General features: G+C 38.0%; 4 protein-coding genes across 9 annotated transcripts; 3 read left to right on the top strand and 1 right to left on the bottom strand.

Annotated features, from left to right (window-relative positions):
- The first annotated feature begins 135 nt into the window (after positions 1–135).
- Positions 136–1,711, top strand: LOC148937715 (PXMP2/4 family protein 4). The gene is made up of 5 exons (XM_089071144.1): positions 136–425; positions 510–703; positions 788–900; positions 977–1,047; positions 1,138–1,711. The coding sequence occupies exons 1-5, from the start codon at positions 291–293 to the stop codon at positions 1,300–1,302; spliced, it is 678 nt and encodes a 225-aa protein (XP_088927270.1). The 5' UTR covers positions 136–290; the 3' UTR covers positions 1,303–1,711.
- LOC105422283 (arf-GAP with dual PH domain-containing protein 1) lies at positions 1,584–15,247 on the bottom strand. Of its 3 annotated transcripts, XM_089071134.1 has the most exons (7): positions 14,678–15,247; positions 4,401–4,486; positions 3,797–4,022; positions 3,093–3,291; positions 2,655–3,014; positions 2,351–2,573; positions 1,584–2,275 (listed from the first exon to the last, which is right to left on the bottom strand). In XM_089071134.1, exons 3-7 carry the CDS (start codon positions 3,952–3,954, stop codon positions 2,208–2,210), a joined length of 1,008 nt encoding a protein of 335 aa, XP_088927260.1. In that variant the 5' UTR covers positions 3,955–4,022; positions 4,401–4,486; positions 14,678–15,247; the 3' UTR covers positions 1,584–2,207. The 3 variants fall into 3 exon arrangements, with proteins under 3 accessions (XP_088927260.1, XP_011629894.1, XP_088927259.1); XM_011631592.3 differs by lacking the exon at positions 14,678–15,247 and having other exon boundaries at positions 4,405–4,563; XM_089071133.1 differs by lacking the exon at positions 14,678–15,247 and having other exon boundaries at positions 1,584–2,573; positions 4,405–4,564.
- LOC105422281 (uncharacterized) lies at positions 5,922–7,319 on the top strand. 2 transcript variants are annotated; one of them, XM_011631591.2, is made up of 3 exons: positions 5,922–6,430; positions 6,500–6,838; positions 6,914–7,319. In XM_011631591.2, exons 1-3 carry the CDS (start codon positions 6,366–6,368, stop codon positions 7,161–7,163), a joined length of 654 nt encoding a protein of 217 aa, XP_011629893.1. In that variant the 5' UTR covers positions 5,922–6,365; the 3' UTR covers positions 7,164–7,319. The 2 variants fall into 2 exon arrangements, with proteins under 2 accessions (XP_011629893.1, XP_011629892.1); XM_011631590.2 differs by having other exon boundaries at positions 6,911–7,319.
- LOC105422280 (uncharacterized) lies at positions 12,125–23,196 on the top strand. Of its 3 annotated transcripts, XM_089071112.1 has the most exons (9): positions 12,125–12,570; positions 15,899–15,984; positions 16,788–17,040; positions 18,900–19,000; positions 19,154–19,305; positions 19,409–19,657; positions 20,007–20,469; positions 21,108–21,626; positions 22,342–23,196. In XM_089071112.1, the coding sequence occupies exons 3-9, from the start codon at positions 16,953–16,955 to the stop codon at positions 22,777–22,779; spliced, it is 2,010 nt and encodes a 669-aa protein (XP_088927238.1). In that variant the 5' UTR covers positions 12,125–12,570; positions 15,899–15,984; positions 16,788–16,952; the 3' UTR covers positions 22,780–23,196. The 3 variants fall into 3 exon arrangements, with proteins under 3 accessions (XP_088927238.1, XP_088927237.1, XP_088927240.1); XM_089071111.1 differs by lacking the exon at positions 15,899–15,984; XM_089071114.1 differs by lacking the exons at positions 15,899–15,984; positions 16,788–17,040.
- The last annotated feature ends 1,531 nt before the right edge of the window (positions 23,197–24,727 follow it).

The raw sequence follows: 24,727 nt of genomic DNA, 5'->3' as shown, positions 1-24,727 counted from the left end.
GATTGCATTTCTTTTCCATTATAACATATACAAGAATGTAGAGAGAGAAAGAGAGAGAATATCAGGATGTTGATGCAATATGATTTGACGTAGTTGAGTTATGATTGAACGTGATTGAGTCTAAATGGTGCGGCTTTCATACGCCAGTATCAATGTCGTTCTTCAAAGTAGTACTATCCATTTGGGCTCTTATTCAGCATTAGTAATACATTATAGTAACAGTAATATTTGGTTTGCTTGACAATACATGAAATAAGTAATAAGAGACGTGACTGTAACAAAATAAAAGCATGTCGTTGAGGAAGGCTTTCCGGGTTGTGAGTAGTATTATGCAGAAAAGACCGTTGTTGTTCAATTCGATGATATACGGTTCCTTCTATACAAGTGCCGAGTTTATTCGCCAGAGTTTTAGTAAGATGTCCAAGGTGAAATTCTTAAAGAGACTCCTTTACGTCGAGCACGGAGAATTCCATGATATTGTTTATGTTAATGAAAACATAATTTTGTAGCCAGTACAGCCGATTGCTGTGGAGCCTGAAATTCTCTCTGATACCAAAGGACCGATATTAATTCAGATACAAAGACTGTGTGAAATGTTGGATCTAATAGATAAAGAAGATAATTCAGTGGCTTACAACTGGCCACAGTTAAAAAGATATGCGATTTATGGTTGTTTCCTGGCTGGACCGATATTACATGGATGGTATTTCAACAAGTTCACATTAAGTTGTGTAACATTATGTAATGTTCATTCAAATTTAAAAATTAATATAGACTTTCACAACAGGTACAAATGGCTTGACTCGTTTTATAGTGGAAAATCGACAGGCATCGTGCTAAAGAAGCTCTTCATGGACCAATTTATCTTGACACCACCGTTGCTCGTCTTGTTTTTTATCAGTTTGTATCTTTGAATGGTTTATATGAACATTAATTCTTTCACGATAAGCCATAATATTCTTTGTCAATTTTGTAGGTATGAATTTAATGGAAGCCAAGTCGGATGTTCTTCGAGAATGCAAAATGAAATTCGTGCACACTTTTCAGGTTCGTTTCTGTGTTCAAAAACTATATATTACAGGAATTGCATATAAGAAAATTATATATTGCAGAAATTACTTTGTTTTATTTTTTCAGACTTCATGTGGATATTGGTTGCCAGTGCAATTTGTGAACTTTATATTAATTCCACCATCTTTTCGAGTAACGTATGTCAGTATTGCTGCCTTTTGTTGGGCTAACATTTTGTGTTATTTGAAAAATGTACCCACTTCCGAACAGGAACAGAAAGTAAAATATTGACATTTTTCATATATAATACATATACCTGAAGAATGCATTAATTATTAATAAGATATTCGTTAATGAATAAAAGTTTTTTATAAATTTTTTATACAATATTTTGTTTTGGCTGTCAATAAAACATTTCAAAAAAATGTCAAAACAATATTTAATGCACAATTGACACACATGTAGACAGTTTATTGTTTAGAATTTTTCTTTTCGAATGTAGTTTTATTTATGGGAGTAACGTGTTGATAGGCATAGCTTATTACTTTCAAAGAAATAATGATAATGAGGCGTGATAGGCCCTTAGAATTTATTTTTTATGTACAAATTGCGTTACCACTTACGGCTTTATAATGACGGATGTTTAAATAAATCAGTTGATATTAAACAAGTAAATAAAAAAGAGAAGAAATACTGTGAATCAGTGATCTTTAAAGTAATGTCTATTCTAAGCCAGCCTTGCCGTTCAATAAATTGTTCCGTAACAAATTAGATCAAACTTCTGGAAGAGAGTTTCTTTCGGTGCTATGAACGCTATCAGAGACAAGTATCACACACAATATTATTGCTAAGTAAAAATTCTTTGTAATATTGTTACGATACTGCCTACTCCTTCTGACAGTAAGCGACACAAACTGTTCCCAACGCAAGAATGTTATCGAGAAGCGGTGCTTGCAATTTATTCGCGTCGATCAACATTTTCGAGCAGTCTTATGCATATGTTTCTATGCAAACTACATTAACCGTTCGCAAGTAAATACATGACTCAACGGCAACAAGAATGAGTAAAGAACCCGAAGCTACACATGTATATTTCGCGTGTGTGCTGAGTCATATATTTATTTATCTCGACAATATGATTCGATTGTACGATTATCGATGAATAATTATGAAAGACGTCTAAGAGGTATCCAGCCCTATCTCGTGGACGAAAATATATTCATTGTTCCGCTTGTTGTGCGTTTTCTTACGAGTCTTGCCGCTACTGTAAATGAAAACCAACGTGTACATACATATTTCCTGTGGTTAGAGTTTGCATACGTTCCGGTTACCGGCTTACCGGTCGCGTCCTGTGGCGTTAGCGGTTTATCTATTACTTTTTGAATCACATTAATCCATTGCGATCTGTCCTCATCGCTTTGCGCAGAGAGCAGATAAGTCCTATCAGGTGTTTCGAGAGTAAACGAAAATCCTTGATCTCTAGCACCTGGCGGTACGCCTGTCTTTACCGCGAAACCTTCAGAACTATGACCAAGAAAGATTTCGCCTTTCGGATGCGCGTCCTTAAAAAATGAGACAAGAGAACGATATAGATATTTCAAGTAATACAAAATAGTTAGATAAATAAAAATTATAATATGTACCATAGGATCATCATGATACATGAGTTTCCTACCATCCAATGTAAACCATCTCTTTTTATAAGCGTCTGTATGCTTTGGACCAGTTTTCCAGAGAAAGCCTTCGCGCGGGAAATCTCTCGTGAGTTGTGATAATAATTCATTCTCACTTGCACCTGGATACGCCACCTGTAAACGATGTAGTTTCGCACATCTGATGGCGAGATACCAATTTGTGATGACTTCCGGATCTTCGTGGTACACGTAGATATGTCTCGTTGTGCCATCTTTCATAAAAGACAGTTGAAGACTATTCTGATTGCCAGTTTTAAGTGGCACAAATGCTACGTTTAATTCTGATATCCTTAGAACAGCTTTTGGTTCCTTGAAGCAAAAGTGAAATTTATATATTTGCATTCTCGGATTTCTGTATTTCTGTAATAACAATCTCATTCAAATTACCTTATTTTCTTTAACATGATATTTGAGGGTATCATCTGCTTCACAGAGCACAAATTTACGGGGATGGTAACGGGAATCTTCCTTTCCGCGTTTCATTAAAAATCCTTCCATAAATCCTGACACATAGTGATTTTGTCTTTCGGGATGACAAAATTCCTCCCTTTCATATTTTGCTCTTATCCATTGTTCGACTAAAACTCTAACAATTTTCATAATTAAATTTTGAATATTGAGCATTTTATAATCTATATTTAAATAGGAACAGTCATTATGACAAGTATTATGATTAAGCTAATGAATGTATAACAGATATCACAATATCACAACTAGATATGAAGTAGTCAACTTAAATCTTTCTTTTATGTCTAAAAGAAATTTATATAACATGTAACTAGCAAATATTAATTTTAAATTTGGATTGATAATTTTTCTTTAAATGTTATTGAAAATCAGATACAACATACAAGACTTTTGACCTCTTTTTATAAAATCAGTCTATCTGGTTATCAAAAAATAATACAACAGTAAAATGCTACGCTAAATTATAGCAAAAATAAAATTTAATAAGATTTTAAAAAAAACAGATATATAAATATATAAAGTTATATTTTAGGGAATTAACATATTCAAATACTAATAATGCAAATAAATGTATCACAAGATGATGACTAAAACAGGAAAACCACATAAAGTTGATAACTCACTGTGGGGCATCTGGGCTTGGTCTCCGGTAACAAGAAGGTACGCGTTCCTCGTAATGTAATCTCGCGGCAGCATTACCCACTTCGCGTACCCTATTGACCTGGGAATCCTCCCACCTATCTAACTTTAAGTGCTTCACTTTCGAAATATGTGCTCCCATAGACCTGTGCACACCGGCACACCTTGTGCAAACAAATATGCCTATATTGTAAGATGCCCATTCTGGATCTAAAATGTAACAACATTACAGTCAATGATAGTGTCGCAACAGTAGCGCGTAATATTATATGAAGAGAAAAGAAAAGATATCGCCTATAATTTGAAGTAATCGAGACGACTGTCAACGCTTTGACATTTCGCTAAAAATACGATTAAATCGAGTTATCGCTGGCGCACGCAACGCCACACAATGTCAAATATCAGGCGTCACATGCCGCGACTAGCTTCAAGTGACTCTATATTATATAATCATAATATTTAATATCTCAGAAGAAAAATAAACATTTAGACGCATCGCGCGACTAACGTCAAGAGGTTAAGGCAAACAATCGCGATCGAATGCGTCCGCGGCTGTTTAGATAAATAGAATTTTTTTACGGAACGCACTCACTCTTAGCCCCGCAATCTGCGCACACGTTGTTCCCAGGTTTTTTCAAGAGTTCCGCCAGCAACTTCTCGTTCGCATCCGCCATCTTAAAACATTGACAAACAGCAAAGTTTATACATCGTGGACGAGAAACTTGTTCCCTATCGCCTCGATTGCACAGGGAGCGGCGTTGCTAGGAAACGCTTGAAAATAATTCAGCCAATCAACGCATTTCTTTTTAAACCCATCATTGACATAAGTGTCGGTCCACAATAAGTATTTAATCTTTAAACCGTAAGAAATTGACCAATCATAATCGATTATTCTTTTCATATTCGATTATAATTGGTCAATTTCTTACGTCTTAAAGCTTAAATCACCTATTGTGGAACGACACTAACTTCTTAATGACAGTTTCACTAGCTAGGTATGTTAGTGTCAGTCCATACGCAGCTTTTTTTCTATATGTTATACCTGCGCACGACAACGTAATGATAACGATACTGTCGTTAAGAAGTTAGAGAATAGGCTTACTGGACAAAAGACAAGGATTGTATTTTGAAATTTACTATAAGGGCCTATCCAGACAACTTGCATAGCAGCATAATCATATGCATAAGAAAAATTATCCAATCGCATTTCTATCATAAAGACACATGTAAAATGCGATTGGGTAATTTTCCTTATGCATATGGTTATGCTGCTATGCAAATTTGTCTGGATAGGCCCTAAAAACGTATAATACATGTCACGTTAACTATAAATTTTTTATTTAACGATGAATTTTAGACGCCAAAAAATAATGACTATCTTCTAAAAACAGTATAATCAGTATGAGCGGAAATCACGCAAATTCATTCACAAGTAGGTTAAGGTTTGCATTATATGCAAAAAAATTTCAATTTCGTAATTGTAAAATCGTAAGGAAATTGACTGATCAAAATTTCCCTATTCTCCTTATGGGTCGAAAATAATGACTGTGATTGGTCAAATTATTTCTGCTTAGTGCCATTCTACAATAAGCCATATTAGATTATAAGAAAATAAGAATTGATCAATCACAGACGAATGTGAAGAGAATACTTGATTGTGATTGACCCATTCTTACGGCCCACAATCTATGACAGCGACACACGACGCATTGTAGAACAGGCCTTAGTAAAATATAGACAAGTTGTAAACAGTCATAAGTACAGCATAAGTAAAACTCTTACTATTTTTATAACCATTTCTGCTTTTTTTACTTATTAACATGGAGATGACGTGATGCAATAAATAGAGATCAAAAGTGAAGTACTCATGATTGTATAGGGCTGAGTTCAGAAACATTGAATGTATCATTTTATCCTTATTATTCATCGAATGTTAAACAAAGATAAAATGATACTGGGTGCACTTGGGTGTTATTTCTGAACGCACTCCTGTGATATCGACGCAGAATGCTCATATTAATTGCACATGTCACGTGTTGATGCGAGTTAACAGTCCAGTTTTAACACATATGTGCATCCGTTGCTAATCTACAAACTTTCGTGGTAAGAAAATGCTCGAAACGATCTGTTCTCTATGCTACGTTGAATTGCAATTAGATTTTCTTTCTCATTTTTATCACAGTTATAACGTATATCTCTATCTCATTTTAAGTACATACAACGAGATACACTAGTTCGGCTATAAAGAACAGACCTCTTATCTCGAATAGACTCGCATCGATCTGTCATTCCACTGATTTACAAATAGAAACAATATATTTATGTATATATAAGTTTATAATTTTGATATATAATCTAAATAAGGGAGAGACGTACAAGAGATATTTTTGTTGGCATTATCGCGGAATGAATAATTATGCATTGTTTACATTCTATGTTCGGGTTATATTAGTTTATTTAGAGCTAGATATCAAAACATGACACTTGGAATAATCATTATCTTGTTTTCTAATTCCATTGCCAAGTAAATAATAGTCTCTTTTTATATGTACGATGATACGTGTGTGTATCTGTTGCAAACAGCGAATAAGCAAAACGTCAGATATATCGCTTTTCAGGTGAGTATGCTGTATTATTCTTGCAATAATTATGTATTGTTTTTGACACAAAACATTCATTTATTCAAGATTCCCAAGATCAGCTAAATTATTTAAAAGATGGTTGTTTGCAATTGGTGCGGAAAGGAAGGTCACTGAATCATCACGGATATGCTCACGTCACTTCAAGAAAAATGACTTTAGATACGATTTAGTTGAAAATAAACGCTATTTAAAGCAAGGTGCAATACCATCCCTTCGTTTAAACAATAAAGAGATCAGGTATGATCCAATTTTGGATAGCCAAGACACAATTGTTAAGGAAAACCAGCCAAGAAATTCTGTGATTTCATATATGGAGACTACTGAAGCTGAAACTTCAGATACTACAGAATCACCTATGGAAGGAGATAATCCACTGTCTGAAAGGTAAATAACATGTAATATGATTTTAGCATTGCAACAAGAAAAAACTAAATTTATAAAAAAATTAATTTCCAGTAGAGTATCGCTCACTCAAGAAAGCTCAAATGAACAAGAAAAGAAGAATAAGAGATACCTATATGATGTCCGTTGGGAAGAAATCTCTACATCGCCAGTGCAAGCTAAAATTTATTGGGAAGTAGCAATCAAAAAGATCACACGGCAAAAGAAGATTGTAAAAAGTTTACGGCAGAAAGCCAAAAGATTAGAAAAACAGATATTAGAATTACAAACTCTGGTAAAAAAAGAAGCAAAAAAGATGATGTTATGAAAGATAAATGGTTTATGACCATGTGACTAATAATTTAATGTACAGTGATTATAAAAGTATATATTTTATTTAATAATTAATGTAATTATATTTGACATAAGGTATACAAATAAATTTAATACAAATGATGAGTTCCGAAACTCATTAAAAAAGATATATCTGTACTGCCAATGTTTACTTCTAGATCATCAAAATTACTAGATACAAATAGTAAAGTATAATATTTTAGTAAAATATCAATGAAATATAAGTAACTTAATTATATTTACTTAATATACTAATGGTAAAAATAGGATCAGAATTACGTCCCATGATAAACATGGTTACAATCAGCATAAATCTTGGCATTTAGTTATCGTCATTTCCTACTAGCTAGTACCACCTCCACGCCAGATCCTTATATAATGATACACGGATCACAAAGCACTCGCGAGAAAGCGTTTGTTATTTCATAAACATAAATTAACGCTAACTAAATATATGATAATAATTTTTTTTCGAGAATAAAAAAAGAAAATGTATATCCCACTCAAGATAAAATAAAAAAATTATAACATTTTTATTATATGTATAATAAATATATATTTATATAATATATATATATTTTTTGTAATTACTATTTTACATATGTAATGTGTCACGTTTCAATAATATACAATGTATGTATAAAATTAATATTATATAATATTGTATACATCACGGAATTATTTGTAATGTCGAAAAATAAGACTGTCGTGATTGATTATAATGAATGATTAATTAAATATATAAAGAAAATTGATGTTATATAAAAAAAATAGTCTGTTTTATATCAAATTTTTCAAAACTGAAAAAAAATTAATATATCGTTATTTTTATGTTTCTACTTTTATGTTATGTTCCTCGATTAAAATTCCAGCCGTTGTAAATTCGAAAATGTTTACCGACGATCTATCGATGACAAAGTGCACAGGAGAAGCTTTGAAATAGACAGTGCAAACATCGAGCGACTTGTGATTAATGTTTTTGCAGACGGCCGTTGTCGAGGACGAGCCCATGGGGAGCTCTCACTGTTTTGTAGCCAGCCATTTACCACTCACCCTCTGGACATTCGTTACGAGTTGTTGGGCGCTTCGATTGCTAACATCTTCGAATTATTTCAAGTCGGTGCTTCTCTGAATTCAACATATAATTTATCAGAGAAATCTCGTTAGAATTATTATTAAAGTATTCTAATCTTGAAGTATAAAATTGAAGTACATATAATCAAGAGTTGACAATAAAATTTTTAAAAAATTCAAAATTTCTCAGCGGCGACAATAAATTTCGAGATAATCGAGATATTCAACGGCAGAAATAGATTTGAAGGAGAATAAAAAGGAGGACAAAGGGGCTTTGAAGAATAATTATTGAATAATACAAAATCATCGCAAATAATTCTGCTTCCTTATTTAAAATAGTTTTCTTTAAGGAAAGTTGATTTCGATCTTGTCGAAGAATCTGTTATTAAGATTAGGGTCTGCGAGACAGTATCTGAGTATCGCTGCAACGACAATAGGGAAATCGGAAACTTTTGGTCGCACCCTCGAATTCAGGATGCTAATTGGTAGGTGGTTAGCCCGTAGCCACCGGCAAGTTTTCCGAGATTTATGAGTGCGCGGGCGTTGCGGCTAAAGGCGTGAATAAGCTCGAGTCACGACCGGGGGAGGGCAACACAAGATTTTGAATTAAACGTCAACCGCACGATGAGACACGAAACTAACGTCTCGCCGCGATGTCTGGTAATAACGACGCTTCCACAACTTCGCGCATTATTTCCATCCGGTAATAAGTTAACGACGAATATCGCGCGATCTTGAACGACAAGTCACTCGGATATGGACGAGAGCCATATATCTGGCAATTCGAGGCCCATAAATCCCTTGCAAATCACGATTTATGAGTCACCAGATTCGGAAATGCAGAATTTTTATCTCTCTCTCTCTCTCTCTCTCTCTCTCTCTCTCTCTCTCTCTCTCTCTCTCTCCTCTTCTACCTCTCCTACCAGAGAACAAAGATGCGAAATGTCTGGAAAATATAGTGAGGTATTTTACGAGAATCGTAGATTTGAGCAAACTAGAGAAAAGTCTACGAATATCGGGATTCGAAAATCCCAAGATTCAGTGACGTAAAAATTATGCGGTAGAATAGGAAGAAACGTAAGAAATTTCTTCTTGACTTAAATTTCGTTTAGCAAACGTTTGAAATTAAAATGATGAAAAAGAATGTAGGATCGAGGATTTAGAGTCGTCACACGTCCCTTCTTGTGTCTGTAATGAAGATAAAAGTAGTCACGTCATGTGGCTCGTTTCTGCGCTAGCCGTACGAAAATTACAACTAAATTTCAAAACACGGTTTCGTTGTAATTATCATTTGTTCGGCGACTACGTCATTTATCGCTGCTCGCTCGCGCTCGAGCGAATCTCACGTGGGTTTATCCGCGCGCCCGTATACGTTACGTTAAAGTATGAAAAATGATGTATCTTGCGTGGCTTAATGGTCCATCCCTTTTTTCCCACGCACGTTATTCGCGCATCACGGCGTATCATTTCGGAAAATATAATGATCCTATCAGGTAAGATTCATAGTAAAGATAAAATATCCTCATCGCGATTCATCGAGGAAAATCGACGTAAGAGGGCTAAGTACGAAAAATAAAATAAAAGTCTCTCGAATCTCCCTTTTTTTACGACACCATCCCCCTTCGACTGTCGGATGTTTCGGGATTTCTATCCGGACTTCGTGTTTAAAAAATTCTATAAATAAACGTAACATGTAATAAATGTATGATACGTGTTACCACTCGAGTGGCTCTCCCTCAAAAAAAAAAAAAAAAAAAAAAAAAAAAAAAAAAAAAAAAAAAAAAAAAAGAAAAAAAGAAAAGTAAGAAAGACGAAGAGGAGCTATAAATTGGGGGGTGACGAAACTCGGCAAGATGCAAAGACCGTGGGGCAAGTGCAATGAAAGTGCCATTTGGTACAGCACACACGATGCTCACCCCTACGACTGGCACGTGCCTCGAATATAATTTATTGCAGTTGGAATTTTGTGGGGTGTCTCGCGGATCCCCCGCGTGCTCTTTGTACCTAGCGACGGATACAAGCCACTTCTGTTGTCCGCTCGATACACAGGATCCTACCAATAATGATCACTCGACAGAACGTCGTTCTATTTCCGCAGGGTATTGAAAGGAAAAATAGACGGAGGCCCAGTACAAAGTCAGTCATTTTAGATTCAAAAAGTAAAGAAGTCACTTATTTATGGAAAAAAAAAATGTATATAATATTTATTTAAAATATGTTAAATGACTTTAAAATAATATTTACATCTTTTATTTTCTTTCAGGAGGAAAAGGAAGAAATAAATTCTTCGAAAATTTGTTCAGAGCTAATTAAAAGATCGTCAAAGCGGGGATTATTCCTAATATTGCCTAATACTAATTCTCGACTCAATTCATTATTAATTTTTCCATTCTACGATATAAAACATTACTACGAGCGATGCAATTTATTTTTCTACCTATTCACCACCGCCGCGCTCCTATCTCGCGTCTACCTAACGAGCCTGTTTTTTTTTTTTTTTTTTTTTTCCCATCCCCTCGCGACAGTCCGTTTGAAAGGAAGGACGCTCGTGGCATATATCGTCCACGACGATATATCGACTTCATACGTGTCGCACTTGGAAATCGCGATGGTTTCGGTGTGGAGCGTCCCAATAATTCGGATCTCGTATTTTGCCGAGAGCAACACCGCCCGAGCGAATCCCGGCTACCCTCATCGCCAAAACAACCACCCTCGCGTACGTGAGCGGGATGAGCAAGCGGGATCAGGCGGGCGAGAGGGCTCAGTGGGAGAGAAGATCTCCGAAGTTTTGAGTTTGTGAAAAGTTCGAACGGTCCCTTCACACGTCTTAGCTTCTTTTTTCCAGCAGAATGCCTGCTCCCTAGCAGCCGCGATCGGATCACCATCGAGGCGACTTTGTTCGATCCGGCTTTATCTTCGACCATTCATTACCCGAGAAGCAATCGACAGTAATCACATTCGAAGTAAAAAAAAAAAAAAAAAAAACAAACAAACTAAATAATTTACGATAATCGATTTGACAATCATTTTTAGCGACTCGCGTTTCTCGCGTAAAATTATTATGGTCAGATTTAAATGGGACTTCCCGATCTTTCCATATTCTCCAATCTTCAAAATCAGCTTTTGAAATTTCCTTTTAGTTCCCTTAGTAACTTGTAATATTCATTCTCGTTTTTCGAAGAGAGTAATTGGAGATTGAGAAGTGAATATTTAGGATCGAATTAAAGGTAATTCTTTGAAATTGCAGATGTGAATTTTTTTTCTGCGTTACTTGGCAAAAGCGCGGGGATTTTCCTTGAATTAAATGGCACCTTTCGAGATTGCCCCTTTCACGATTTCCGTTTCTGATATTCTTAAAGCGTATTAGCTTCCGTCACGAGTCCCGCGGGAGCAATCTCTCCTAGAAAGTTTCATTCAAGTTTGGTTGCCAGTTATATTCGTATATCCTTCCTGTCCGTTAGGGAAATCCGACGAGATCAGTCGCGAGGTTTACCAATTTATATCTCATTTAATTTGCGGATCAACTCGCGCAAAACTATGCTTTGTAATTCAATTCGGTTGACACAGTACGCGCGGTAAAAATAACAATATACAAAATTGTGTGTAACACGTAGAAAAAAAATAATGACGATGATGAGAATATTTAAATAATTTTTATAGAAGCTCGTTTTTTTAGCTTTACACGTTTGCGAAATCTAAACTGACAAAAGTCGTGGGCGAGACAAAAGAATATTATTGCGAGAGGTTCTCGTTGACAATATCGGAGGGATGCGTGGATTCTGCGTGATGCATCTGCGTGAGCACCGCGGGGGTGGCCGGGGGGAGAATGGCGCGGACGAGAGGGAGATGCTGCCGGACCGAAATCTGGCCTCAGTCGTGCGCGACGCGCCATATGCGGTGGACCATTTGTCAGCCCGCTCACAAAGGCCAATAATCTCGCGTGACACGTGTGCCTCCCCGATAAAAAGCGTTACGTGTCGCGTTGCGTTACGTTGGAAAAAGTTTTTCCAACGCGACAGAGAGAATTCGGCTGTCGCGCGGCGCGGTACCGTGGCACGTGATAACGATAACGATTCGAAGATCGATTCGTTTCCATATGTCTCAACTAGTATACAACATCGATTAAATTTACCTGCCGAAGGTATTTTAATTATTAATTAATTCAGTAAATTCGGTAGGAATTCGGTAGGATTTGAGTTTCGATCGGTCCGCGAGATGTTCTCGTTTTCCTCCGTCTTGAAGCACGTGGCACCCGCCGACAGGGAAAGTGCAAAAAATGTCGTAAGAAACTTTGCGTTTTAAAATAGGTGAGTTATATACTTATTTATATATGCACATATGAATAGATATAGGTTTATTTGTTGTATTTATGTACATTTTATTGCTGGAATTTTTAAAATAAAATGGATACATATTTAAAATTTAGCAACAGCGGCTCTTATAAATTTAATAGTGATTAATTACCTATTTTGAGTATTAAAAACACTGAACAACATTGTTTTTAATATTCAAAAAAAAATAATTTCCAGTATATTATATTGGCCAGCATTAAATTAAATTTCTGCAAAGGGAAAGAAAATTTTAGTGCAGCAATAAAAAGAAACGGATATTAATTCTGTATTAATTTAATAACAACAATATTATTATATATTCGCGGTGATCGCCGTGTGATGGTTCGCCATAAGCTTGTACTACTCTCCCTATGACTTTGCTTCTCCATTCAATCACGCTTTTATTATCTCTATGCTTTTTCGCGACAACACAGCACACGCGGAAAATCCTATCTGATGTATCACGAGCGCAGTTTCAATGAGAATTAAAGTTTAATCTCTCCGATGTAGAATTAAATTGCTTAATGGGCTCCACAGATTCCTCGGAGCATCTGTAATTAAAACTTGACGCAATTGCGACGCGCCACCATCAAATAATGCAAACTTTCGTGAAAAATAGATCCGCTTAGCGGGAGAGCTTACTTTATTTAATTATTGAAATCGTGTGATACGAAATTAAAGACCAAAGTCGACGGATCGCGTTGCAAAGCGCGTAAAAAAAAGAGAGAGAGACAGGGAGAGAGAGAGAGAGAGAGAGAGAGAGAGAGAGAGAGAGAGAGAGGGAGAAAGAAAGAGAGAACGATGATGCACACGAGATAGGCACTAATTTAACGGCGTGCCAAGAAACACCGTTATAAATATACCGAGATTTAGGTAATTACGGGGGTAAGAGTGATTACGCCCACAGCCCGAGCGGACCTTACATTTATTAGGGGGCGGACAAAGCGGCGAGATAAGAGCCTGCTGAATCACGGCCTGATGAGACACGAGCGTGTAAATGTGTTTTCGGTGTACCCGCGACAGCACTTAACAATTGCCTAAAATAACCAGAACCGCGTGCGCCACTCGCGGAAAGTGGCTCTTGCGCGCGTGCCGCTAAATTCGGACCAAATCGAGAATCGGGATGTCGGCGTCACGCGACTCGCGCGACAGAACGTTCATCTACTTGGCTACTAGATCCGCAGATCGAGATATAAAAAAAAGTATATGATATATTTCTGTGCGAAACGCCCGGCGGACAGACGCGTCGGAGAAATAAAGAAAACTGATAAATATGTATATGTAATATATACATATGTATATGTAAATAGAAAAAACGGTTTCGCGAAAATATATAAAAATTCATTTTACGTTTGTTTTTTATTGCCGCACTGGACCGCACTAAAATTTTCCTTCCAAGCTTCGAATATATCTTGGAATATGTTTATTTCATTTTAAATGTAACAACTGTACGTTAGTTTAGCTATAATATAAAATAGATCTTTTGTTGGATCATCATAATAATCAAATAAGAAGATAAGAAAATTTAAGCAGATCTGAAAGTAATTTTAAATTTGTTGTTTATCGTTACACTGGACCGCACTAAAATTTTCTCTCATCAACAACCTCATGCTTATTTTAATAACAATGTATACTAGTTCACTTGGATTATTATAATAATCGAATAAGACGATTCAAATTGGTTACTAAAATAGAAGAAGTTTAGTTACAATATTATCATCATGCTCTTATAATTATTTTATCCAATAAATTATTTTTAGATTTATATCTGGTTTAATTTTTAGATGATTTGATAAAACCGAATAATGCTTCGTAGATCTGAAAATGATTTTAGTTGATCATCAAAATAATTACGTTAATAAAACTGTTCTTTCCGTATTTTCTGAGGTAATCTATATATATATATATATATATATATATATATGTACATATATAAAGAATTGTTTTGTTTCGTAATGAAATATTTATCAGACTTTACGTCACGTCCAATTAGTTTAAAAAACAATTGCTGCGCGCATGTCAAGTAATTTTAAATAACTTTGCAAGTACAACGAATATATAATAGAATAAATGAGATACTCACCCCCACAATTGTGTTCCACCGCTATCTGATGCCTCTTCCATCTCCTCTTCTTCCTCCTCCTCCCTTTTTCCTGCTGTTGCTTCTTCGTAGTATTCGTGAAAATACGGCTAATTATGTGCACAATGCGCTTCGTATATACAAACCCCGCAAATATTATTAATAAACAGTTGACGCATCACGACTTTGCGTTACTCGATCCGCGGATTTACTACGTATTATTCCGCGATTCAAGAATGAATTACATCGCGAAAATGAGAAAAGTTCACGGTGCACAATGGAAAATCCGTTCGACGTCGCCTCGGGAAAAGAATTTAATTCATAACATCGTAAATATCTTATGTAATGAGATTGTAATTTACAAGCGTCGCCCGCTCGGCAGCTCGCCTCGATTCTTATTCCGAATCGCCCGGAACGTCCATCTCGCTCGCGCGACGTCGTCGCGACGGTCTATTTCGCTGGCTCGTAATTACTAATCGCGAAAAGAATAATCGCGTTTCCTCAACATCTCGCCGCTCGCATCTCAAAGGATAATAATTGCGACGACACACGCGGAGCGACTGCCGCGTACAGCTAACCTGCCCCGGTTGAGCGTCGCCACGCAAATAATGACCTTGTGTATACAACAGCGCGCTGTACGCCGTAGATAACCGCCGACGTTCTGTGTTATTATCACGGAATGTTTTGAGCGTGTATTATTAGGGCAAACGCAATATTCCCCGTTCGTTTAATTTCAAACTGATTTCGACGAGCGAGCGTGTCCCGCGCGCGCGCGCGCCTCGCTTCGCGAAATCGCTCGTCGCAAGATGTTTTGTTCGATGTTTTGCTCGATTCGCGAATTTTTATTACAGAAAATATGTCGAATAATTTGTATAGTAGTTAAAGTTTATCGTAATTATAACGATTATACACGGAAAGAATAGGTTTTGTATGCAAATATTTAAAAATTTGATCGACAAAAACTGGAAATAAATAACTTTGTTAGGAAAATAATTATTTTGGATATTCAAATTGGTTGCAAAAATATTAAAAATTTTTGCTGTATTTTATTATTAAGTCTTACATAATAATTTTGATGGCTCCATAAATTTATTTTCAGATCTATATCTAATCAAATTTTTAGACAAAAAGTTTCATCAAAATCATCCTTTCCATATAGATAGCTTATCGATATTCGCTTACGTCACGGGTTTCTTGATAAATATTGTTAGGATTTTCTTGCAGATTATCGCAACATTGAACGCGAATAACATTGAAAAAAATTCGAATAAAGATTATTCGAGTTGATTGAACAACAGCGCAATAAAAAGGTATCTTTATCTTTCTTATTACAGCAAATGAGTTGGAGTCGACAACTTGTTGCGCTGTCGCTTTTCATTTGTCGTGCAATCCTTTCTTATCCTCTTGATATTCGAGCATTTCGATTTATATCGACGAAAAACCGATTACCGAGTGATTTTTCCACTTGGCGGAAAAGATAGTCGCGGGAACTTCCCGGCGTTTCACGTCTTCTGGATAAAAAGACTTGATTGTCCTTTGTTTTTTCCACGAGTAGTTCGTCCCGCCGGGGGAGAAAAAGAGAGAAAATCTAGAAAAGTTCTTAAAGACCAGCGCTATTTCTTCGAGAGGGATCACTAACCCTGACCTGTCTCTTCCTCTCTTCCCGAGACGGCTCAAGCAACTTTGAAATTTTTCGTCGCGTCGTCTTCCACGAAGTTACAAGGCTTACATGTATATCCTTCGTTCCTACTCTCCGCTTATCCACCATCCTTCAACTTTATCCCGTCTTTTATTTTTACGCCATTCGTCTCTTCCCGTGAGAGGAGATACGTCGGAGGAATTTCAAATGAATAGACGAATTAAAAGAGAGAAAAGGACAAATCAATTTCGCGAGATTACAAACTCTCGGGGGATCAGCTTCTCGGTGTCAGCCGGACGTCTCTAACTGTCAACGGAATTATTAAATTTGTACCTCTTTCATTAGGAATCTAATGCTTAATCTGACGTCTTAGTCAGACGTATTTAGCTTAGTCTGAGGATAGGCAAGGAGCTAATGACCGTCGAGATAATCGCGAGATAAGTTCCCGACATGGACGCGTTTTTCATTTCGCAGATAAGCGGGTACCTCAGCGGGTGAGCTGGCCGTCTTTACGAGGGGCGAGCGTCCGCGATGAAGAGCGGAAAATGAGTAGGACCGGAAGGCGAGGCGGCACAGGGAGGAGGACGTGAAGCGAGGGACGAGAGAGGTCGCGCCGCGTTTTGATACGCCGCGGCGAAGATGAGATCGGAAACTGCGTTGTACCTGCTCTCGCTGCTGATCCTATCGCTCAATGATCCTTCGTGGGCTTCCCCGACGGAAATCAGAGGTTCGTCGACGCTAATTTAGCGCTCGCAAATTAGCGCTGCAAAACGAGAACATTGTTATCGGCTTATTATACAAAGTAAGGCGCAGATGCGGCTTTCTTAACCAACATTTTTTTTTTTTTTTTTTTTTTAACAATATTATATCGTAATATTTCCTTCTTGAATAATTCTTAATACGACGTTATTCGTGTCGAGATGCGAATCTGTTCGAAGGCTGGTGACTCGCGAATAATCCGATTGAGGAGAAACTGCAATTCCGGTAGAAGCTCCGACGAGAACGAAATTGCGTAGCTTAATGAAGTACGAGGGTGGGCGAAACTCCATCGAGAAAGAACGTTGATCACCTTTGTAATGGAATAACATTCTCCCGGATCGGGAGGGCGACAACATATTTAACGCCACCGTTAAAATTGCCGATGAGTGCGTTCGTGCGAGCGAGAAAATTAAATGTGTCTCTCTCTCTCTCGTCGACGGGATGAGGTGTATAAAAGCCGCGATTAGCACAGAAACAATTTCTGTGTAATTCGCGGCTGTATTTCCTCTTTCTCTAGCGACGATGGAACAAGGATTGCATGTATCGAGACGTGATCTTACACTAGGGCTTTCGCCCCTATTCGATGCGCCAAAGGAGTCGCGCTAGTTGATGACTATTCATGTCTCTTGTAAACGAGAAAATCGTTACGCGGAGGAGCAACCGCCCGGGGATACTTGATGTAATTAATCGTATGCATTGTCACGCGTCTGTGATATGGAGAACCCTACGGCGGTTGTACGCCATCGGCATCAATGGAAGGCGCTAAATATATATTTCTTGAGAAGCGAACGGGGTAAGGCGGTTACATTTTTCACGTCGCGCGAGGAACGCGGGGGGAGAGAGAGGAATAAAAATTAATCGCATGTAGGAAAACGGAAGTGATACATGCCCCGTGCCCGCTGGTTATTTATTATCCGCATTTGTTTTTTTTTTAACCGTGAAATATATATATATATATATATATATATATATATATATATCGCTTTCGCAGTATTTGAGATTAAACCTCCGGTTACCGCGGTTTAATTAAATATTTGCTACGGTTTGTCAAAGGGGGTGTTCATGAATATTGTTAAACTACGTCGATTGATCGTCGCGCCGTCGCGCAGATCGTTTCACGCGAGTACACGCACGCGAGTGCACGCATGATATAATTAAGATGACAAATATAGCCGAGTCGAGGAGCAGAGGAGGAACACGGGACGAAACACGATATCGGCAAAGCGGCGCCTGAGTCGTGCGAGAGATTGCTTACATCAATGGCAATTAATTAGCCGGTAAACTCTGAGTAATTTCATTAGTCCACTGCAGGGGCGAAGGGCCGTTAAACAAATACGGTCGGGATGTTTTCATCAGCGAAATTTACCGGCGGCATTTCGATGTATAACTCGTTTCTCGTCCATTCCCGCGAAATAATTCGCCGGGCGAGATCGATTCGGAAGGAGATCTCGGGGGAATCTTTCGGTAAGGGCCGAAGAAACAGGAAGTAATACGCTGAAATATTATATTGGGGGGGGTTGCCGAAGCCATAACACGTCTGGATTTTATCTTGTATCAAAATATTATTCGCGCGTTTTCCATTATCGCGCACGCATTTCATGCGTATCTTCTGGCTTTTGCATAATAAAGGGAAAAATATATAATTATTTAATCGGTGTATTCCGCACTTTGAAATATGCATGTTTTTCCAGATGAATCTTTTACAGCTGTTGTTTTTTTTTTTCTTTTTTTTTTTTCATTACGTACTTGCGCTTGTTTCACTGGAAATGCACGTCAATGTATGTTATTTTTTTTCGTTTGAATCATACATTTTTCGCGTTGCAATAGGATGCAATCGTACCATCAGAAATTCGATCGGCTGGATTCGCTGGACAGGACGAATGGGTCGATGCATCGTGCGAATCAGAGCACCGCTCAGGGATCCGCAGGTTACTTTGCAATTATTTTTCATGAAATTATGATCGCTTAAATAAATACAATAGGTAACGTAATTAGAAAGACGTAAGGTAGACGACCGGCACGAGCGATGAACTTAATTAATAATCAAACAAATTCGGACATTCGCCGAATGTTTGTTGTAGGTGATCGAGGTGAAGGTCAGGAAGCTGCAGGTAGGCTTCCTGAAGGAGGCCCGTTGCGAAGGAGCGTATTTTCAATTTTCAGACAGCGCCGAGGATCCCGACGGGGAAACAACAGGTCGATATTGCGGCCACGTGAGCGGAAACGCTACGAGGTATATTCCGTCCCTTCCCCTCCCTCCCGTGGATCCCGCGGTGGATCCCGCTCACCACCCGGGGGGTTGTTAGCTAAGGTCCCGTTCGTTTGCGATCCCGCAGGCTATTTCTACGACGCGGCCCCGACCTGACGATCACCCTGTCGTCGGAGGAGCAATTCGCCTCGGCGAATCCGGTCATCTTCTCCGCGCAATTCTCCATCCTGCCGATCCGTCTGGCGGTCGAGCGTCATCGCGGCTACACCGCCTCCACGTCGCCGACCTGTCCCGTGGAGTGCACCGTCCGAAACGAGCGCAGGTCCTGCAGGCTGACCTCGCCTGGCTACCCCAGCGTCTACCCACGTGGGATTAGGTGCGCGCGATCGACCACTTTGTGTCCATTAAGCTCGAGTTCGCTCCGAAGTTTCGGATGCGGAGAACGGAGTTCGCCAAGATAACAAACCTTTCCTCCGGACCGTCGAACTCGAGCCGCAAATTCTGCTTTTCTTACACGTAAAATCGCTAATTAGACGAGTCGAGAGTATTGAAACGCCTCGAAATTTATCGAGCGCAAATCCGGACTAAAACAAATCTCGGTCGGGAGTAAACGTCAAGGGAAATGAAAGTCTCTCTCTCTCTCTCTCAATTTCGCGCGAAAGTTTTAAATTGTCAGAATTGGTGTTTGAAATTGCGCGGAACTCTGATCGATTTGTAATTCTCAGATGCAGGATCGCCCTGGAGTCGAGTGCCGGCCGCTTCAGAATAGGCGGTCAGCCGGAGGACCATTTCGACTTGATGAACTACGCCGATCAGGAGGGTTGTCAGATGGAGAATTGCGAGGACTCGCTCGACTACGGATCGTCAATCGCGAGAGATCGGGATCACATTGGGGCGGATGAATCTATTATCGGGAACAGTGGCCGGATCTCCTCGATGAAACGCATCGCAGAAGCGAGCGGACAATTAACGAGGCTCAGGCACTACGAGAAAAAGGTGGTACAGCGATACAGACGGAAACAACATCTTCACAAAGAGCTGCCCCATAGAATCGACACGAGCGAGCTGAGACTTCGCATAAAATCAATGCGTCCGAAGATAACGAGGAAGCGCTATCGAGGGGTTGTCCCGAATCGTTATCTCAATGGCGATTCTGAAAGGCCGAGCGAAACGGTCGGTAGCGCGACGGTATGTAGCTCGTTTAAGTGGAAAAGGAGAATAATCGAGGATTTTCTTTCTGATTTGCCATAATAATTTCAATGAGATTAATCTATATAAAGTAATATATACATATATAAAAGAGAAGAGAAATTTTAACGATGATATGTACATGAATTTTAAATTAATATTTCTGATTCGTGATTATATATCAAATAATAAAAATAACGGCTTTATGTATCTAATTAAATAATCAGAATAGTAAAGTAATATTACTAATTAATTAATTAATAATATTAATTAAAAACATATATATATATATATGCGTTTTTTTCAATTAATAATATTATTCTGATTATTTAATTAGTATATAAAGCCGTTATTTTCATTATTTGATCTATAATTATGAATCAGAAATATTAATTTAGAATTTCTAAACATAGCATTAAAATTCCTCTCCTCTCTTCCATTTCTATTTTCTAATAATTCACTCCGCACGTAAAATTGACTAATCTCTTTCTAAAACGTCAAAATCCAGAGGATGACTGAAACGGATGAGATTTCGCATTCTCGCTTGACGAGAAGACTTAATCGCGTCAGGGAGACGTATTTCCAGATCAGTCTATTTGTTCACCTAAATCGATATGTGTCCCGTATAATTCATTAAGGCACCGGGAGCCAAGTATCTCGAGGAGGATCGATCGTCGGGGAGCACCGCATGCGGCTTCGGCGATTATCTCGCGCTTCTGGAAAACGTGAACGGGAGAATCCTGGAGATCTCGAGATTCTGCGGCAGCGGCCGGGTGCCGCGCATCTACTCGCGCGGAAGAAACGTGATCCTGGAGTTCGTCGCTCGCGAGGACGGCACCGTCGCCCACGACGGCTTCCAGGTGATGCTGCACGAGGAGAGGGTCTCGCGGGAGGCGAGACGCGCGCGATGCGAATTTGCGTACAGGAGCACGGGCCGGCCGCGGAACGGCAAGGAGAATATCCGATCCCCACGGAGCTGGTATCCCCCTGACACCGTGTGCACTTACAAGTTTCTCGGTAGAGCGACGGAGAGGGTCTCGATCCACATAAAGATTCTTAGAAACGAGCTCGAGCATGAGAAACCGGAGACGGGAAGGCGAAACTTCAGCCTCAATTCTTGTCCGGGCAACGAGATCACCGTTTATAACGGAGGGCAGGCAAGTGCGAGCTAGTTCTATCGTATACTTGGATCTATCGTACTCGCGGCTTCGCGATACCCTCCTCGGAATAGAGAGAGCCTCGACAAGGATTCGTTCCCTTCGCGGAATTTGTTCACAGAGAGAATAGTTCCGTTGAAGTATGTATATATATATATATATATATATATATATATATATATATATATATATATATATGTATAAAAATTTGGCTGCTATAGAGAGATCTGAAAATAATTTTATCGGGTCATTAAGATAAATATATAAAATGATAATACTGCAAAAATTTGTGATATTCTAGTAACCAATTCGAGCCTCTTTATTATTATTATTATTATTATCTTGATACTTGACTTAATAAAATTATTTTCAAATCTGACCTCAAATTTTTAGATACTTCAGCAAAACTGTTTTTTCTGTATTATCCCTGACACTAGGTTCGCTTTCTTTATCTTTGATAACGTGCAATTAAATAAATTTTACTGTGACTCGAGGGAAATTTTAAGAAAGCGTACAGGGACATTCAAAAACTACACAGTCAATTTCAAAGATTAAAATTAGATAAAAGATAAAAATTAGATTAAAGCGGTACTTGATGAACATCTTTGTGAAATGAATTCTTAAGTTGCCTTTTGTTTTTTAATTCGTCTATTATTCGCGGATTCACTTGCAACTGAAACGGCCTGCTTTCTAAAAGTTCAACAACAATTCGCAGGTGAACGGCAGCTTCCTGATATGGTCCTACTGTGATGCGTCTCATTGGGACATCAACAACATCCAAGTACCTTTGACGTCTAGCGGAAACGAATTATTGATCCAATACTACAGCGCCAAAGGGTCCTACGATGGGCAGGGATTCACTTACGCCATATCCTACCGATTCGTCAGGAAGGAGCGGAACTTGACTGTCGCGAGACGGAAATACAAATCGATCTCTCTGAGGCCAGTCAACCTGTCGGCTCTCAACCTCAACGACACCGACAGCCACGATTGCGACAGCAGGATCGGCACGTTTAAGAACTGGTTCGCGGTGCTGGTGGTCTTCGGCATCGTGTCCTTCATCGGGGCCGTCGTCACGATAGTCGTTCTGACGGTCAAGTGCTTGAGGCTCCGATCCTCCGAGAAGAAGCTCCTGCAAAACCCGAAACAGTGAGGTCGTGCGAGAGTTTCGCCTTTCCTTTCACAGAACGACGACGTAATGGGGCGTGAGCGAAAATGTTGAATTTTATCGTCATCGTAGGAGACTCGTTGAATCGAGCTCGCGTTTCGCGCAGAAATCCGAGAAAGAGATGGAAACGAGTTTCCACCGAAGCTCGAATTCGAATCGCCGGATTCGGATTGCACAGCAATTGGAACCGCGATTGACCGAACTTTTTTACAAGACGGACAACGTGTGTAAATATTTGCGAGGAAAAGGAAACACCTCGCTGACATCTCTTCGATATTTCGCGACATTTCAGGATTTTCGACAAACGAAAAATAATGTACAACTATGTATACCAGTCTGAATTTTTATACGTCATGTACGAAGCAATAGTAAACAGTAATAAAATACAGTATAAGCAGAAAATGAATTGGCAGAATCATTTTCTAACTTTAAGACTATCGAACTCTGACTAACTTATCCATTTTTACCATTTTAGTATTCAATTTAATTTTAATTTTAATTCAATTTATTTTATCTCGCTTTAATTTTTAGAATAAAAAAGATAAAAGTAAGTAAGTTAAACTGTCACTTATAAATGTCTTTTAAATGTCTTTTGCAAAAATATTTTTAAGACAGCTTATGTCTTGATTTTAGACTTTATGTTGTCTGGGAAGTTAATCTATATAATATATTGAAAAAATAGAAATGGACATTAATCACAACAATTTATTATCCCTAATCTAATCTTTCTCTTCACATATCGATCAAGAAAATATTAATAATTCTATCCATATTCTAACAAAATAATATTGCACTGCTTTATTAAATAAATCGAATTTTGTCAAGTCATCCTTGTATCAATTGGAAATTCCTACTCGTTTTTTAAAAAAATCTCGTCTTGCCAATTCTCGTCTTGCCAATTCTCGTCTTGCCAATTCTCGTCTTCCAATTTCACGAAGAAAAAGACTGTCACAATTTCTTTCACAAACCTATACAATTACTAATGACTTGAACGATATAAGATAAATTTTTTTGAAATAGTGAAGAGTGAAATTCTTGCTCATAATCAAGAGATACAGAGTTCGAATGTATTCTTTTTTTTCTACTTGTCTCAATGGAATACGCTCTCTTGCGTTGAATTTGATTCGGCCAGATTCGAACGTCTTCAATTTATTGATTTGAATGTCGAGAGTGAAGTAATTATATGACCTATCACAGTACAGCCAATATAGACAATGAACGCTTCGCGTCGATGCTTTTGATCTCTGCATGCCGGTCCACGTGACTATCCACTATATTAATAGTTAGTTCTGGAGCGAGGAGGGATAGTAATGTCCTATCATAAATATAGCATAGTCACTTTGATTGCAATCCATTTACTTTCTTCCTTTCCCTTATAAAAATTTAATGTTGAAAGTAATTATAATTACTTATCAAAATAAGTATTAAAAACTATTTTGAGTATTTTAAAAACTTTGTTGTTCAGTGCCTTTAACACACAAAAGTATTTTTAAAACGGTGTTTTTAAAATACTCAAAATAGTTTTTAATATTCAAAGTACGGTATAAATTTTCAAGGAATATTCTAAAGAACGTCCTATGAATAAAAAGACGTATAAATGTTCCCTCGAATAAGATATATTATATGATATAATCTAATATTATATTTCCAGTATTATATTATCCGCCAGTGTTAGATTGAATTTCTATAAAAGATTTGTTGAAGAGTTCGAATGATCAATCAATCTGAACAAAGAATTCTAGTCAAGCTACGTGGCAAAGCCTTCTTCAGTTGAGCTTCATTATTTTGTATTTAGCAGATGGAAAGCATACAAAAAATGCAGTTTTGCTGTCATATATTTATGAAGCATCTACATAATAATAACTTATAAATTCAATATATAAATATGTATATAATTATTTATACATTTGTCGATGGTTGATAATGTCTACAC

This window comes from Pogonomyrmex barbatus, unplaced genomic scaffold, assembly GCF_055798465.1.
Source record: "Pogonomyrmex barbatus isolate J1 unplaced genomic scaffold, ASM5579846v1 scaffold11, whole genome shotgun sequence".
In the NCBI taxonomy this organism is placed as follows: domain Eukaryota; kingdom Metazoa; phylum Arthropoda; class Insecta; order Hymenoptera; family Formicidae; genus Pogonomyrmex; species Pogonomyrmex barbatus.
Note: the sequence above shows the minus strand (reverse complement) of the source record. Positions and strands in the feature narration are given on the sequence as shown.

Excerpts from the sequence above, each read along its gene's own strand:
- LOC105422281 (XM_011631590.2), top strand. The coding sequence starts at position 6,366 with ATGATACGTGTGTGTATCTGTTGCAAACAGCGAATAAGCAAAACGTCA. Across the intron at positions 6,431-6,499 it reads TCAGATATATCGCTTTTCAG|ATTCCCAAGATCAGCTAAAT; the intron begins GTGAGTATGCTG and ends CATTTATTCAAG. Across the intron at positions 6,839-6,910 it reads GATAATCCACTGTCTGAAAG|TAGAGTATCGCTCACTCAAG; the intron begins GTAAATAACATG and ends ATTAATTTCCAG.
- LOC148937715 (XM_089071144.1), top strand. The coding sequence starts at position 291 with ATGTCGTTGAGGAAGGCTTTCCGGGTTGTGAGTAGTATTATGCAGAAA. Across the intron at positions 426-509 it reads GTTTTAGTAAGATGTCCAAG|CCAGTACAGCCGATTGCTGT; the intron begins GTGAAATTCTTA and ends ATAATTTTGTAG. Across the intron at positions 704-787 it reads GGACCGATATTACATGGATG|GTACAAATGGCTTGACTCGT; the intron begins GTATTTCAACAA and ends CTTTCACAACAG.
- LOC105422280 (XM_089071111.1), top strand. The coding sequence starts at position 16,953 with ATGAGATCGGAAACTGCGTTGTACCTGCTCTCGCTGCTGATCCTATCG. Across the intron at positions 17,041-18,899 it reads TTCCCCGACGGAAATCAGAG|GATGCAATCGTACCATCAGA; the intron begins GTTCGTCGACGC and ends GCGTTGCAATAG. Across the intron at positions 20,470-21,107 it reads AAACGGTCGGTAGCGCGACG|GCACCGGGAGCCAAGTATCT; the intron begins GTATGTAGCTCG and ends TAATTCATTAAG.
- LOC105422283 (XM_089071133.1), bottom strand. The coding sequence starts at position 4,486 with ATGGCGGATGCGAACGAGAAGTTGCTGGCGGAACTCTTGAAAAAACCT. Across the intron at positions 3,292-3,796 it reads CCAAGCCCAGATGCCCCACA|AGTTTTAGTCGAACAATGGA; the intron begins GTGAGTTATCAA and ends GAAAATTGTTAG. Across the intron at positions 2,574-2,654 it reads TGTATCATGATGATCCTATG|GACGCGCATCCGAAAGGCGA; the intron begins GTACATATTATA and ends TCATTTTTTAAG.